The sequence below is a fragment of the Grus americana genome, chromosome 2 (genome assembly GCF_028858705.1).
Source record: "Grus americana isolate bGruAme1 chromosome 2, bGruAme1.mat, whole genome shotgun sequence".
Classification (NCBI taxonomy): Eukaryota; Metazoa; Chordata; class Aves; order Gruiformes; family Gruidae; genus Grus; species Grus americana.
The window spans coordinates 26,308,673-26,325,370 of record NC_072853.1 but is presented as its reverse complement, the minus strand read 5'-3'; the positions used below and the strand labels follow the sequence as shown (position 1 = coordinate 26,325,370).

The 16,698-nt window shown below is 39.2% G+C and overlaps 1 protein-coding gene across 2 annotated transcripts in view; it reads right to left on the bottom strand.

Moving 5' to 3' along the window:
* The window catches only part of VIRMA (vir like m6A methyltransferase associated), a 27,951-nt gene extending 11,253 nt beyond the window's left edge, over positions 1–16,698 (bottom strand). The window contains exons 1-13 of one of the 2 annotated variants that reach the window (XM_054816378.1): positions 16,620–16,698; positions 13,591–13,706; positions 13,220–13,306; positions 12,768–12,816; positions 11,958–12,126; positions 10,926–11,048; positions 10,097–10,381; positions 8,220–9,372; positions 6,691–7,182; positions 5,790–5,944; positions 1,756–1,838; positions 1,201–1,294; positions 520–1,064 (exon numbers count right to left, since the gene is read on the bottom strand). In XM_054816378.1, the coding sequence (XP_054672353.1) occupies positions 520–1,064; positions 1,201–1,294; positions 1,756–1,838; positions 5,790–5,944; positions 6,691–7,182; positions 8,220–9,372; positions 10,097–10,381; positions 10,926–11,048; positions 11,958–12,126; positions 12,768–12,816; positions 13,220–13,306; positions 13,591–13,706; positions 16,620–16,682 (3,414 nt within the window). In that variant the 5' untranslated portion in view covers positions 16,683–16,698. The remainder of the gene's footprint in view (positions 1–519; positions 1,065–1,200; positions 1,295–1,755; positions 1,839–5,789; positions 5,945–6,690; positions 7,183–8,219; positions 9,373–10,096; positions 10,382–10,925; positions 11,049–11,957; positions 12,127–12,767; positions 12,817–13,219; positions 13,307–13,590; positions 13,707–16,619) is intronic. The other variant, XM_054816379.1, reaches the window with a different exon arrangement.

The following is a 16,698-nucleotide window of genomic DNA, read 5'->3' as shown; positions in this document are numbered from 1 at the left end:
AGACTAAGTACTAATACTGTCCTCAGCAAAAACACGGAATGCTATTTTCATTATTATCACTGAATGACAAGGCGTAATTCCAGCAAATTAGGTACTCCTTTGGGAGAACGGGTTGTCATACACCTTTTGTGCTTCCTTATTAAAGATCACAAATTCAAGATCCATGCCAAAAAAGAAAGGAGAGCCTTAATGTAAAGAGAGCTTGGCATTCAGGGTTAAATTCAAAGGCTTTATAGCCAATCATTTAAGTAATAGAATGGGAGTCTAGATAATTTCACGAGGGACAAAAGAACAACATATGAGTGCTAATTTAAAAAGATGCTCCAAATAATAACAATTCTGTTTCTGATGAAAAAGATGCATCTTCAAAAGAATGTATATGAACACAAATGCATTACAGAAACTTTAATTCATCCTTTCACATATCTGTTTTGTTGGTTTTTCTTCACAACTATGAACATGGTTTAAGGGTTATACATAATTAAAATTCTTTAAAAACTAAATAAATCTGAATTATACCTGAGTCGTCTGCATGGGCAGTGGGAGAGGCAACAATTCTGAAAGCAGTATAAGTCCAGAGAAAAAGCCTTCGGGAATTCTCAAAATCGAAGAGAGAACTTCCTTCAGCATTAAAGACCAAGTATTATTCGCCAAAGTTTCTTCAGAAATGGTAAGTTTTTCATTAACACCTTGTGTAAAAGTCAGTAAGATATCAACAATGTCATTCTGAATTTTTTGTTCATCGCTATCTAAGCGGCCTGAGAGAGGAATAGAACACAGGAGCATGTGTAAAGATACAAGTGCTGATGGAACACGCATGTCTTTGAATTCAAAAGATCCACCCCTTAGGAGTTCTGTTAGCATTGTTTTAAGGAGAGTAAGTGTACAGCGGGCCATAGAAATAGTAGTCACTCTGTGAAGCGTGGTGCCCATGTTGACATGGAGTCGCCAAGGCTGAATAAGTATGCTGTTCAACTTCTGTAATACTCGGATGAAGGTGTCCATTCCCTCAGAAGAAAAGAGCTGAATAACTGCAAGATTCCATTTAAGGTCTTTCTGTTGACCTGTACAGAAAAGAATAAACATTTCTGTATGTCCAATTTCTCCTGGGCAATCACAGTTACACTTTAGACATATTTAAGTAGAAGACTCAGAAAACTAAGATTTCTATGTTAAGCAGTACAAATATATGAACCATACCTTCTACCAAGGGCGGTGGACAGGCAACATGACAAAGAACGCGAAGTGCAGTAGGAAGCCCAACTCCATCTGGGGTCATCAAACTGTCAATATTCTTTTAGGGAAAAAAAAGAAAAAAAAGAAAAGAACCTGTATTACAAGGAAGGACTTTACAATAAATATATCACTAGCTTAGTATTCAAATTGTGCATTTATTTAAGTATTCCACAAAAGTTTAATTATCCCCCTTTTGGAAAGCAGTCACAAATACAGAAGACACAAAAGAAAAAAAAAAAAGAGAGTCAACATTTGCATCATGGTTTTATGGGAAGCTGAAAGATTTAAATAGTTGGATCTTTGCATCATGTTGTTACCTTAGATTTTGTTTCAAGACATGTAACTGAGTGCAAGAACTGGCCTGGATCATATGCTTTAATAAAAACATTTATTTTGGATAACAGTGTATATTTTTAAATATCATATGTTAGCACATACCTAAGATAAAATACCAAAATACAAAAAGTCTAAGCTTATAGAGCATAAGTAAAAGATAGCATTTATCTGTGTTTCACTAACCTGTTTGATATATTCGATGAGGTTTGGAATACAATTTATTTCAAATCTAAGATTTTTCAAAGGTTCAAGCCACTTGCTGAGTTCTGGGAGAAAAAAAAAAGATTTAGAGTTAATCAAGTAACTTGTCAGTGCATTGATGAACATAAAACTTTTTTCAATTAAATGTACTTAATTTACACAACAAGTACTAAGGCCAAGTGTGAAATCTGAGAGACATACACTGCAACTGTAGCCAGCTGAAAAGCATAAACAAAAATAAGACTTCAGAACAGGTAAGACACCTCAGGTACACAGACAAAATTTGGCTTAAGTTAACCCGAACACTCAAATAATTTTCATTTTATTATTTGTATGATTTGTAACTAAACATATTTTATAAAAAACATTAAGGGTCCCACTGTCAGCTAAAGAAAAAGCCATCAAGAGCAAGGACCAAAGCACATTCCCCTTAATGTACATAACAGGTTATTAGAAACTGAATACCAAACTCCTATCAAATGCCCAAATGGACCCAATCTCTGCACCAATAACACACACTCACTCTGGAAGTCCTTATAGATTAACAGTCTCTCTAGTCCAGAATAATCTCACAGTCCCGATTTTTTGGGACAAGAGATTTAAAGTTTTAAACCCCATTGTTCCTGGAAAATTTTTAAAAGAATGTGAAGGTTCAAAGGTCGACTGGATCTGAATTGACAACTATTCTCAGACTGATTTCATGATTCGGTTTAATAAACTACCCCTGCTTCTCATGAAACTGCCTGATGATCAGGTGAGGAGCAAAGAAATAAAAGCATGGTAGAGGAGGGAATAAAACTAAAACTTTGAAGAATTCTGATGTCTTTCAGTGCGTTTAAGTTTTGGAAGAAATTATTGGTATGTCTCCATGAGTCAGTTAAGCAGTGCAGAGCACAACTCTGGACACCAGAGTTTCAACATTCAGGTGTCACAATAATCCGCAGCAGGCTTCTTCCAACTGACCTGGGCCTGATCTGTGAGTCAATACAAGACAAGAAACACACCAAGTCATGGTTTGGAGGTCAAAAGATTTAGTAACGGGGTAACATGGACCATTCCATGCCAGTTGGCCTAGGTGCCAGAAAACAGTCCCAGGATTATTTATTAGTACATAAAGACTTTATAAGGCTACATCACTAAAGGGAACAACAAAAAAGTTGGGAGCTTCTCCTGCTGGGAGTCTGTTACAGACCACCCAACCAGGATGAAGAGGCAGATGAAGCATTCTACAAGCGGCTGGCAGAAGTCTCACAATCGCTAGCCCTTGTTCTCGTGGGGGACTTCAACTTACCAGATATCTGCTGGAAATACAACACAGCAGAGAGGAAACAGTCTAGGAGGTTCCTGGAGCGTGTGGAAGATAACTTCCTGACACAGCTGGTAAGTAAGCCTACCAGGGGAGGTGTCTCGCTCGACCTGCTGTTCACAAACAGAGAAGGACTGGTGGGAGATGTGGTGGCTGGAGGCCGTCTTGGGCTTAGCGACCGTGAAATGATAGAGTTTTCGATTCATGGCGAAGTAAGGAAGGGGGATCAGCGAAACTGCTACCATGGACTTCCAGAGGGCAGACTTTGGCCTGCTCAGGACTGGCTGAGAGAGTCCCTTGGGAGACAGTCCTGAAGGCCAAAGGGGTCCAGGAAGGCTGGGCATTCTTTAAGAAAGAAGTCTTAAAGGCACAGGAGCAAGCCATCCCCATGTGCCGTAAGACAAACCGGCGGGGAAGATGACCGACCTGGCTGAACAGGGAGCTTTGGCTGGGACTCAGGGAAAAAAGGAGAGTCTACCATGTTTGGAAGAAGGGGCAGGCAACTCAGGAAGAATACAGGGATCTTGTTAGGTCAAGCAGAGATAAAACTAGAAAGGCAAAAGCCCAGCTAGAACTCAATCTGGTCACTGTTGTAAAAGATAACAAAAAACGTATTTACAAGTACATTAACAAGAAGAAGAGATATTGAATGAGGAGGCAAACATGCACCAAGGATGGGGAAAAGGCTGAGGTATTTAATGCCTTCTTTGCCTCAGTCTTTAATAGTCAGACCAGTTGTCCCCAGGGCATTCAGCCCCCTGAGCTGGAAGACAGGGACGGAGAACAGAATAAACTTCCCATGGTCCAGGAGGAAGCAGTTAATGACCTGCTATGCCACCTGGACACTCACAAGTTTATGGGGCTGGATGGGACCCACATGAGAGTACTGATGGATCTGGTGGAGAAGCTTGCCAAGCCACTCTCCATCATGTATCAACAGTCATGGTTATCAGGGGAGGTCCCAGACGACTGGAGGTTTGCCAGTGTGATGCCTATCTACAAGAAGGGACGGAAGGAGGATCCAGGGAACAACAGGCCTGTCAGCCTGTCCTCAGTACTGGGGAAGGTTATGGAGTGGTTCATCTTGAGTGTGCTCAACAGGCAAGACAACCAGGGGATCAAGCCCAGCCAGCACGGGTTCATGAAAGGCAGATCCTGCTTGACGAACCTGATCTCGTTCTATGACCAGGTGACCCGCCTAGTGGATGAGAGAAAGGCTGTGGATGTTATCTACCTGGACTTTAGTAAAGCCTTCGATACTGTCTCCCACAGCATTTTCCTAGAGAAGCTGGGAGCTCATGGCTTAGACAAGTACACTCTTTGCTGGGTAAAAAACTGGCTGGAAGGCTGAGCTCAAAGAGTTGTGGTGAATGGAGTTAAATCCAGTTGGCAGCCGGTCACAAGTGGTGCTCCCCAGGGCTCAGTACTGGGGCCAGCTCTCTTTAATATCTTTATCAGTGATCTGGATGAGGGGATCAAGTGCACCCTCAGTAAATTTGCAGACAACACCAAGTTGGGTGGCAGCATCGATCTGCTGGAGGACAGGAAAGCTCTACAGAGGGGTCTGGACAGGCTGGATCGATGGGCCCAGGCCAACTGTATGAGGTTCAACAAGGCTCAGTGCCGGGTCCTGTACTTGGGTCACAACAACCCCATGCAATGCTACAGGCTTGGGGAAGAGTGGCTGGAAAGCTGCCTGGAGCAAAAGGACCTGGGGCTGCTGGTTGACAACCAGCTGAATATGAGCCAGCAGTGTGCCCAGGTGGCCAAGATGGCCAACAGCATCCTGGCTTGTATCAGAAACAGTGTGGCCAGCAGGACTAGGGAAGTGATTGTCCCCCTGTACTCGGCACTGGTGAGGCCACACCTTGAGTGCTGTGTTCAGTTTTGGGCCCCTCACTACAAGAAGGACATTGAGGTGCTGGAGTGTGTCCAGAGAAGGGCAACAAAGCTGGTGAAGGGTCTCGAGCACAAGTCTCATGAGGAGTAGCTGAGGGAACTGGGGTTGTTTAGCCTGGAGAAGAGGAGGCTGAGGGGAGACCTGATTGCTCTCTACAACTACCTGAAAGGAGGTTGTAATGAGGTGGGTGTTGGTCTCTTCTCCCAAGTAACTAGCGATAGGACAAGAAGAAATGGCCTCAAGTTGTGCCAGGGGAGGTTTAGATTGGATATTAGGAAAAATTTCTTCACTGAAAGAATGGTCAGGCATTGGAACAGGCTGCCCAGAGAGGTGGTGGAGTCACCATCCCTGGAAATGTTCAAAAAAACATGTAGACATGGCACTTCAGGACATGGTTTAGTAGACATGGTGGTGTTGGGTCGACAGTTGGACTTAATGATCTTAGAGGTCTTTTCCAACCTTAAGATTCTATGATTCTATGAAAAATAAGAGCCAGTTCACTGACTAGTTAGTCCATTTTTACTAAAATTTGCTCTCCTATTTTCAAACTTCCTGTAATTATCCAAAATTCATAGCAGTTAATATTATTTGAAAAATAATTTAACTATAAAGAATTTCCTATTTAACTCTCATTAACAGAAAAAAAAATTACACATTATCTCAGTGACTCAACTAATCAGATGCAGCTGGAAAAGGAATTTCATTATATACATTATCCAAACCAGATGATCGTGAAGCACCAATTACCCACATATAAAAGCTTTCTTCTATACATTCAAACAATTCAGTTGATAAGGACACATACTGTACCTTGCAATTTGGTGTTATTTTCATCTGCTTTACAAAGCTTCAGCAAAGGCGCCGAGTGCTGTTCCAGCATTTGGACATCACTGGAAGATTGAACCACCAGCAAAACAAGGATGCAGGCATAATTATAAGCAACTGACTTCTTAGACTTTGAGTCTCTGAAAGAACAACAAGGATTTTCTTTAGATCTCAGCTAATACAACTAGATAGCTGTTAGATTTTCATTCTTTGACCTCTAAAAATCTACCTACAGAACTTTTACCTTCACCAAGGATTGTCCCATATAATTATCCATTTTAAAAAACCCCAATTTTCTCCTATGCTTTTTGACAAGTGAAAGCTTTCTTTTACATTGACTTTGTATTTATTTCAGCATCCGCAAAAGATGAGAGCGAGTCAAGCAGCACACAAATCTTCTTCCATAACTTCAGTTTACAAACCTTGTTTTAAAAGCACTGCTACCTAAAGTAGTAAAACTGACTGGCCAGAGAAAATAATGACTGGTTTTAACACTTATAAGAACATAAAGAACTGACAGATTCCCACCCCAGAGAACTGTGCAGTGTCCAGTTTTCCCGGTCAAATCTGTTGCTTTTTTCACAGTCAAATCTTATGCTTGAATGCAAACTGCCTACTTAAGGATTTTTTCATATAGCCAAAAGTCTGACTTGTATTACAACACCTTTGTGGATGACCTACAGAGATTCTGGGTATTAAGTACTTGATTACAAATGACAGGCCTGATTTTCTATTACATTCTTCTACTTAAAAGTTGTTTTGTTTTTAAACAAAAACATCAATATCTAAAAGAAAAAAAATATTTTAGATTTACTGAATTATTTATAAAAGATAGATACTTTTAAAATGCAAAAACCTAAAGGATATAAATAAAAGTATAAATTACCCTAAAGCTTCTTTGGAATAGTACTCCATTAAAGTAATAAGACTTTGGAGATTTTTCTCCAGACTGAATACATGAGCCACAGCAGATCTTCCCACGGGGTTAAAGGTAATCAAGTAAAGGTTGTGAAGTGTTCCCAGCAGATCTGAATGGTCGGTCTCCTCGCTGGCTGTGCACCGCTGAAAGTGGCAGAATAATTCTGAAATGCACTGTAACGTCTGGGTTGAATGCAGGAGCCACAGGGCAAAAGTATCCTCATTGGCACTATCTGACTGGAGACCCTCCTCTTGATCCGGATCAGAAAATTGACAAAGTGCTCTAATCAACAAGTTTGTTGCTTCGTACTCGGAAATAAAGAAAAGAAGACCCTTCTGCGACTGTGCCAGAAAACGCAATATATCTCGTATAGCTTGAAGCACACCTGGATGTGCACCTGTCACTGGAATAGACAGTAGCAAAGTAATGCATTCCAAGAAATGGTGACTATGAAGATATCTGGGGGGGAAGGAAAAAAAAAAAGGAAAATAATCAGCAATATTACAATCATCTGTCAACACTGCATAACACTATTATGTGAAGTTACATGCCTCCTAGCTTCAGTACTTATTGCTCTGTGGACTATGAGAAGTAATAACTAATTATGAAGTAGTACAAAATTTTAATCTTACAAAACATAATTGCTATAATATTTACAGGAAATAAATCCCTAAAAATAAAGTTCTGATCTCCAAAATAACCCAAACAAAAAAAACCCCTCATCTTATCTACAAACAAAATAACACTTTAATTTTATTAAATTTGTTGTTCCTGAATCATCAGCAATGCTGCATTAAACTTTTAAAATGTGCTAAGAAACCAATCATTATAGCATATGCGTGATGTGATTTGAAGACCCTTTGCCTGTAGATACTTATATTCAGCCATGACCGACATCGCTACTAACAAAGAAACCTGTTAGCATTTAGAGAAATACTTTCTAAACAGAAACTTGCTAACAGAGAAATAACCCATGGGATCCTTTGGCTGAAGGCAGGCAGGCCTCGGCTCCTCTGCCCGTTCTGTGAAACGGCGAGCTACGCTCACACAACTGCACAACTTTTAACCTCGTATCTTGCCAGCTCAGCATACAGACAGAGGTATTCCAGACTTGTTTTATCCATATGCACAGATGTTTTCCAGAACAACAAAGGGAAAACACTCTAGATCTATAGCAATTTTTAAATATGCGCTTGTTCAGCACCTAGCACAACTGGCCAGGACCTATGAACACAACTGAAGTGCTAGCACAGTACCAGTAATAACAAGAGGTTAACTCCTTGTTACATGCATGCGAGGTTGATTGAAAGCCAACAAAATAACAGGTACATTAACTATCAAACTCTCTCAGACTTTATAAGCACAATCCAGAATCCTCCAATAAACTACAAAGTGAAACATCTACAAAAGTATTAGTCAACAAGGTCACAACTAAAAAATATCTGTATCAAGCTGGAGGAAATACACTCTAGAAAGCGAACTTGCAATTGCCGTACCTAAACAGGACAGGGTAAGGATCATCCCTTTCTGGAGGGCCTGTAATGCGCGCCATGGTTGGGAAAGATTTCACGGGTGGCTGAATCATTGTATGAGGAGCAGTTTCCATCAAATGGAAGATTTCTTCAAGAAGACTAACAAGTTTTTCCATCTCTCCTTCACTTATATTAGAAGATTCCAAAAGATGATCCATGTCCATAGGAGTCTCCACATCATTCTCATATTCTTGGTTGGTTCTTTCAAGTCCTGACAAGTCCTGGTCCTGTTCTGGCTCCGTGTGATTAGGAAGAGAAGGAGTGTTCTCTGCTAACTGATCAACCACCTTTTTAATATCTGACAGAATCTCATAGAAGTGACATTTCTGGAGAATAGCAGAACCAGCAGTAACTACTCTCACAGTCTGATCTAACAGTATGAGTTCCAGGAGTTTCTGATAACCACTTTTTTCATGTACATCTACGCTACCCCTTAGAAACATTTCCATTCCCTCAGTCATACTAATAACGCTATCCAAAGCTTTAAAAGCATTAAGTTTAAGGGAGGATGATACATGATCTGCAAACAACAGTTCAAATAACACATTAATAACTCCTGCCTGTAAGAGCGCCGTTATTCCTTGAGTCCCACATTCTCCTAGCGACGATACCAATTTTGTCCCAGCTTTGAGTTGTCGGACATTCAAAGCAATGGGTTGTTTCAGAGCTACCTGAAGGTTTAAAGCTTGTAGGGTCCAGTCTACTAGCTGGGTAATATAGTTTTGCTTTGTGTCTTTCACCTGCAGGTAGCTCAATCCTTTCACTATTAAACTTGGAACTTCCTCTAATGCAGTGACCCACTTTGCACCCCTTTCCTCTTGATATAATTCCAACAGTTCAGTTAATTTAACCGAGGCTTCCACCGCCCCTGAATTTTCTTTTTCTGGGTCTTGGTCCTTTATTTTACCAACTTCATTTTCAAATACAGTCTTGTAAGGGCAGCTGAAGTATAAAAGAGGTCCAAGCTCCCTTTCAAAAGGTTCATACGTCACAGGAGGCACAGATGCCAGATCCTCAGGAGTATATTCAATATCAAAGCTCGGATACTTAAATGTTTCACGTTCCAGATCAGCAATTCCATCTTCATCACTTGAAATCTGCTCATATCCATCATCTCCTACAAAGGAAAAGATTCAGTTATGAAATAAAATCAGTTATGGATAAACCAGTTCATAACTGCTGAGAAGCTGCTCAAAATAAAAAAGTAATAATTTATTTAATACAAATATTACTGGTTAGAAAACGATCATACACTAACATACAGAAAGCTTTCTCTCTCCAGATATAAGTGAAAGCCCCAGTTGACAGATTTTTTTTTTTAATGTAATAGTGGAGATATTTAGAAGAATGTGTAAAGCAAAAAGTTTAACTAAGGTACAACCAGGTACTAGAAGAATATTGTCCCATTTTCTTCCTATGATTGCATCTATCATTAAACTTCTAGCCTGAAATTTTGCACAGGCATGTGTGGCAGCTTTAAGTAATACAAGATGATGATTACTGACATTATTACATAAGCAACTTAATTTGAATTTTAATTAATTGAATTTAATTTTTAAACAAAACAGGTAACAAGATTGAATGTTCATTCTCTCCTATAAAAGATATATCTATTTTCCTCTATTTATAGAAAGTAACAGTAAGATTTGCTGTAAAGGAATAAATATTCCACAGGAAAATATTGTTCTCAAGAGACATCAGAACCATAAAAAAGGTAGGCAATGGTGCAATGACCAAAGGAAGAAGATCCAATTGTCTTTGCACCTAGTCATCATAATGGTACTGCCATCAAAATTTCAGAAATCTGATTTTTTTTCTTAAGTTTTTATAACTTCACTTACCTTCACCTTCTTCCTCCTCTTCACCCTCTTCTTCATCTTCATCTTCCTCCTCCTCCTCCTCTTCCTCATCAGCAATACTCTCTACTGTATGCCCATCATCATCATCCTCATCCTCCTCCTCCTCAACATCCACATCATCTTCATCTTCTCCTTCTTCTGGTTGATCTTCCTCCACTTCTCCATCATCAGAATACTGGCTTTCTTGATGAATGGATGTTCGATCAGGAGAAATGGGCTCAAAGTAATCCTCCCGATGGTCCACATCGCCTTCTTTTTCCCCAACCACTAAAAATATATACAAAGTTCAAGAAATAAGAGTACTTCTCTGAAATCCAACGCTCAATAGTATGTTTTAGAATTTTTCATTACACATAGTGGCAATACAAAAAAAAGCATCTTGAAGAAAATCTTCAGGTGATTTGACTGAACGCAAGCAACAATCACTTAGTTCAGTAAGACTATAAAGAAACATGTAAAGAGTTCTTGGCACTTTTAACCCATACAGACACCAGAGAACTCGACAGATGTTGCAGAGGTATGGAGGAAAAGGGCAATGAATACCAGAGTCAACAGAGCATTTATATAAAACATGAGCAGCATGTTCAAGCAGAGTATTGGTCAACAGCTGATGTTCTCAAATCTACTAACTTTTAAATTGATACACTTTAACATAGCCAACAGATTTTCTTTCAAATCCCTTTCCCAAAACTGAGTCTGTCCAGCAGGAGTAACAGCAGACAGGAAACTTCACACGCAGGAGGAACACAGAATTCTGCCTCCACTAAGCAGTGATGGGCAGCAGATAAAACACAGTCTGTTCTCATTCTACCTGACACTGGCATAGGTTCATCCTCATCATCATCAGGAGGAGGAGGGCCTGGAGGTGTCCTTGGTCCCCTAGGTTGTGGTCTTGGAGGGCTGCCATTGAACTGGTCTTCCTTCTCTCCATCAACTATATTTATTGTGAAAATAAAAACTTGCATTTAATGGAATCACAGGAATAGAAGCAAGAAATTTTATTTTTTCATTGCTACTTTTAACTAGGGGACATCTTCAGTTCCGATCTGTTATTTAATCTGTATTCTGCATCTGCAGTATGTGAGGCAGTTTTCTGAAGTCACTTTTGATGTAAACAAGAACTATATCAATAAGCAACCTTATTAACACTATTGATGTTTTTTTAATATAGTACTGGGTTAAAATTAACATGGGTAATTGCCATTTTTGGCTTTGACTACCAATATTGTAACTCTACCAATATTGTAACTCTACCAATAATATCTGGGTTACTTTAAATAAAAAAAGTTAACATTTTAATCAAGTGGTTTTTACTACAGAGAGTATTCAAATTTTGCAGCCCAAAACCTGTACCTTGAACAAGACAGTTCTAATTTTAAATCTAAAACCAAAATTGAAGCAGAAACTTGATAATGGATTCTATTCATGGCCGTTCTAACCCCAATGCGAAGCAAACACTCTTCTGTAATGTACTTAACATACAAGTCACAAAAGGAGTTAATTATGACTGTGAAATTTTGTTATGATTTTAATACTATTCTAATCACTTTTTTGAAATTCCATTTAAATTTTAATGAGTTCACACAAATTAACTGCATTTTGACCATCCTAAGTAATTAACAACAGATCAAGTAACTCAATCTCAAAAAAACACTAGACAAGAATGTACATTAAACCATTCAATATAAATCTAAAAGAAAATACAAAACTGAAGGATAAAGATGTAAAGATAGAAAACTAAAGCCACTGAAATCTAAAACGTGAAAGATCTGGGTTTTTTTCAGATGAAAACTATAATGTTTATTTAAAAAAAAAAAAATCTACGTCTTCTCACAAGGCTCACCATGTTTCGGGTTTCTTTTCAAACCAGGCTGCTGCTGGGGAGGTGGTGGCGGAGGTGGGGGTGGAGGAGGTGACTCTCTCTCATGACTTATTACCCTGTCAACTGAGCCATATATTGCCAAAGTCAGACAGTTGTACCACCCTCTTAGAACCAATCCATCTGTGTTCACCTGTTTTTTTAAAAAACAAAAAGCACTTACAACCAACACAAGACAACTTCGGAAAAGTTATTTTATTTAGTGATGTTATGAGTAAATATACTGATATAGTAACAGTATCTGCACAAAAGCAAGAAAGGAGAACCCAACATTAAAGTATCTCTTTACCCCACATTTTGAAAACTGAGAAAACTTTAAATATACCAATCATCACAACAAATAAATAATCTTTCTGTAAAAGCATTCAATTTCTTGCAATATATTGCCTGAAGTACTACAGCCTATTAATGAAAAAAAAAAAAATTACCATGGGTCACACAAACGCTGATTTGAATGAAATAAACCCAAACAGAACTGAAAATTATGTGCTTAGCTGTGGCCTGCAGCCACAACATTCTGATTCATCTTTGCTTATAAGTAGTGGATAGTTCTGTTGGTAATCTCCATAGCAATTGTCAAGCAATCAAATCTTCTACAACCCATGTGATTATAGATGCAGACTTTAAAGTAATGACTATCTGAATTACAGGCAGGTTTTAGAACAAGATCTTACACAATAAAAGCTCCACATAGAGCTAACACACCACATGCAAACATATTTATACCTAAATGACAGACATGTAGAAAAGGAGGTTTATATCACATTGCATTACCTTTGCATTGGGTCTGAAAATAATTGAAGTGTTTTCATCATATTCAAGGCTGTTAAATAAAATATACAAAGTTATTTTTCCACTAATATAAAGCATGTTTACAGAAATGAAACACAACAGTACTAAACACATAAGCCAATAATAAAACCCTGAACAATACATGGTCTTAAAAATAAGAGTGCAAAATCACTTATTTCTACAAAATACTTTTCATTAACATATATGGGCTCTGTAAGTTTAAAACTAACAGATTTTTTTCTTCTTTTAAGCATGAAGCTCTGTCCTCCCACACAGATTGGAGGAAAAGGGCAAGAATACAAACTAGCAAAAAACAGACTAAACATGAAAATCATGGGAGACACAGATTTTCTATTGTGCATTTTCTGCACTAAAAAATTCTCAGGAAGAAAAGGGAGGTAATGAAGTCACACGCTAATCTTGAAAGTACTTACCTCCCCAGCCTATCAAAAACAGGGGCACTTGGCTTGCTGACATTGTTGAAAAACAAGTCCAGTTGAAATGTATGTGGGGATGTCTCTCTGGAAATAGAAGTAAAAATTAAATCTGTCAAGCTCCTTATCAGAGTAAGTAGGACTAACAAGGGGAAAAAACACTTTACATTAAACTGCTTAAATGAGTCCCCAAAACAATTACAAGTTAGTAGACACGTAAATGCATTTTACCTTTTATACAGGAGGTTCTATTGACATATACAAGTTCAAGAGAAAAAAAAAAAAAAACAACAAAAAAAAACCCAACCAAAAAAACCCAAACCAAACAGGAAGGTGTTCCTGAATCAGATACCTAGTATCTTTTCACTTACCCATAGGCCCTATTGTCAGGCAAACTTGTGTGAGCTCGCACTCCTGGAGGAATCACACGTACTTCATTTATATAAACCACGCATGGAAAACGAACTACATCTATATTGGTACTCTGCTACAAAACAAAGAATAAAGAAAGTCTAAGAAATGTAAAATGCAAAAAACATAACATACTCGTATTTTTTATTAACCAAATTAAGGTTGCAATCCTAATAATTTCTAAATTCAGTTCTGTAAAATGCTAAACACTGTTAAAAACTGTTAAACAGAAAAGGAGTTTTTTATAATCTTCTGGCACTTTTCATATATTTAACACTAATTTTTATGTAAAGTGTTACTGTTTATTTACATAATTAGTTCCCTTTATTTGTGAAAATCTTTTAAACAGTAAGGTTTTTTTTCTAATAGAAGGTACATTGGTAAAGGTAAAAAATGGAACTTAAATTATTAAAGACTGAGTGTATGGTTCCCTTTTAATAAAACATATCAATTTTATAATTAGATAAAAATCTGTGTTTTAATTTTAAACAATACTAAATGTTACACTTCAAATGTAATATTAGAAATTATAATGGTAGTATAAATCTGTTTTACTAGACGTGTACAAAAATTCTGTACAATGCTTATTTCTCCTATTTTGCAACAACATCTGAAAAACTTTTCCAAATAACATTTCTGTTTACCACACAGAAATAGCAAGTAGAAAGAATTCTTACGCTTCAGCACTCCTAAAAGATGTTTGAGCAAACTAGGGAGTAATCATAAAGTCACAGTGACTTCCAGTGCAGCAGCCACCAAACAATGTTGAAAGTCTCCTCTCGCTAAATCCACTACACTAGGTCTTACTATACTTATATATCATCTCTACCATGTATACACTCACAAAATAGTACGCATGTATCAACTACGTTTCCAACTGTAAGCATATAAAGACTTTCTTAAACAGAAGCTGAGAATCACATTTGAATTAGCAAACTGAATTAGCAGACTGCTAGGAAAAAAAATATAAACGACTGATCTAAGTGTCTGCCAACTTAACTAAAAAATTAAAATTAAAAACCAATTTGATCTGCAGTCAAAAGTTATATAACTTTCACCACAATGAGAAAGCAAACCCCAAAATTGTCAGCATAAGGCAAGAAAGTACTAAGATTTTTAGAAAGCTAATAAACAAAGAAACAGACACAAGTAAAGTTTTAAAAAGACTACTTAAGCATGTGCTTTTGGGCACATATTACTGTCATCTAATAAGAAATCTATGCTTACATCTTTCAGCATACAAATACAATGCCTTGCCCTAAGGGCTGACGTGTCACAAGCAGGACGGTAGAACAAAGAGAACCTTGCCATGGCAGGGAGCATGGCTTTATTTGGTGGACTTGGCAGTGCTAGATTAACAGTTGGCCTTGATGATCTTAAAGGTCTTTTCCAACCTAAACGATTCTATGATTAACAGGAATGGGGTGACTGTAGCCTGCAAGGAGTGAGGACTGTGAGAGCTCTTTGCTTTGCCTTTTAAAACAGGTATACATGTCACATGAGAGATGTAGATTTCTGGAGGAAGGGCTGCTGCTGAGGCTTGATCCCCAGCAGCACTGCCCAAAGACAGACAAATTCCTGCTCAAATGGTATGGGATTATGCCCCAACAGCCATGCAGCCAGATCATCAGGATGGCTAGTGGATCCAACTCACTTTCCCTCCAAAACATTAAATAAAATAACTACATCGGAACTGCTTAACACATGTTACACTACATAGCTAAGCCAAATAAATTTTATTAGGAAACTCAGCAGTACTTTTCAAGAATCGCAAGTTCCAAGGCAAAACTCAGGATCCATCTAGCTGAAGAATTAGCATAACATGAAGAAGGCTTTTCCGCAACATGTAAAATAAATTTGGGGTTTTTTCTTTAATAAAAATTCAGTATGGTTCAGGCTTGGAAAATGGCACTGGCAAGAAAGAAAGTGCCAGAAAACATTACACACAATTAAAAATGTTCAATAGGAGAGCATACTATCCTGGAGGGGGACAGGAGTGGCTAGTGTTTCCTACCCAGGGGAACAGCAGCGGGTAGCGTTTCCTGCTCAGTACAATCTTAAATAGTAGAATTAAAAATAGATCTCCCTGATCCTGGCAGCTAGAAAGGCCTGCAATTTGTTTTTAATTACAGCATCAACTCAAAATACTTAATTTTCCTTCCTTAATGCCTGGCCATTAACATAGTTGAGAAATTCCATGATTCTATAACATCCCTCTCATGTTAAACTACACTTTTCATTTTCACCCCGATGGTCCCCTTTTTCCTCCCAGAACAGCACAATGGGCTGAGCCCTGGGCAAACCTGCTGCAACACAAGCAGCTTCAAGGATGCTCAGGATCCCAAGAGCCTCAAAGTGGAATAGTTGCATGATCTCCCACTGCTACGGCTAACTTGAAATACTCATTTTGTTTACAATGCACGTAAGCTGCATAAATCTAAGGAAATATGTCACACACAAATACCCCTCCTCCTCATTAGCTGTAGAAAAGCATTTGGTATCTCACAAGTGGCCGGGTATTGCCCTCTCCCCGACTTCCTCCCTTATGGACTTCTCGAATCAGTTTTATCCTCTTTGTTTCCCGCTAGCCTCTCTTCTCCTTTACCTCTAAATCTTCGCTCCTTTCGCACCGCCGTTCCCTCCCTCAGCCCCCTGTCAGCGGCACCCCGGGCTGCTGGAACAGCGGCGGGCTGGCCGCACCGCGACCTCCGGTGCCGCGGCCCGACCAAGGCTTCAGGGGCAAGGCGGGGAGGGAGCGAAGATCTCTCCTCAGCGGGCACGTGGCCAGGGCCTGCTCCCTCCTACCCGGCCACCCGCTAAGGCGAGAGCCACCATCGGGGCCTACCCCGACCCCGCTCGCCCCGGCGGCGCTCCGTGCCCAGCAGCCACCACGGGCCCAAGGGACCCCGGCGCGGCCAGCAGGGCGCCGACAGCAGCTGGGAAGAAGGAAAATGAGGGAAGCCGTAATCCCAGCGCCCCACCGCGTTACCTCCGCGCTCTGATGCTTGAACGTATCTAAAAACAGCAGCTCGGTTGCAGTATCCACCGCCATCTTGGCTCGGCCGAGG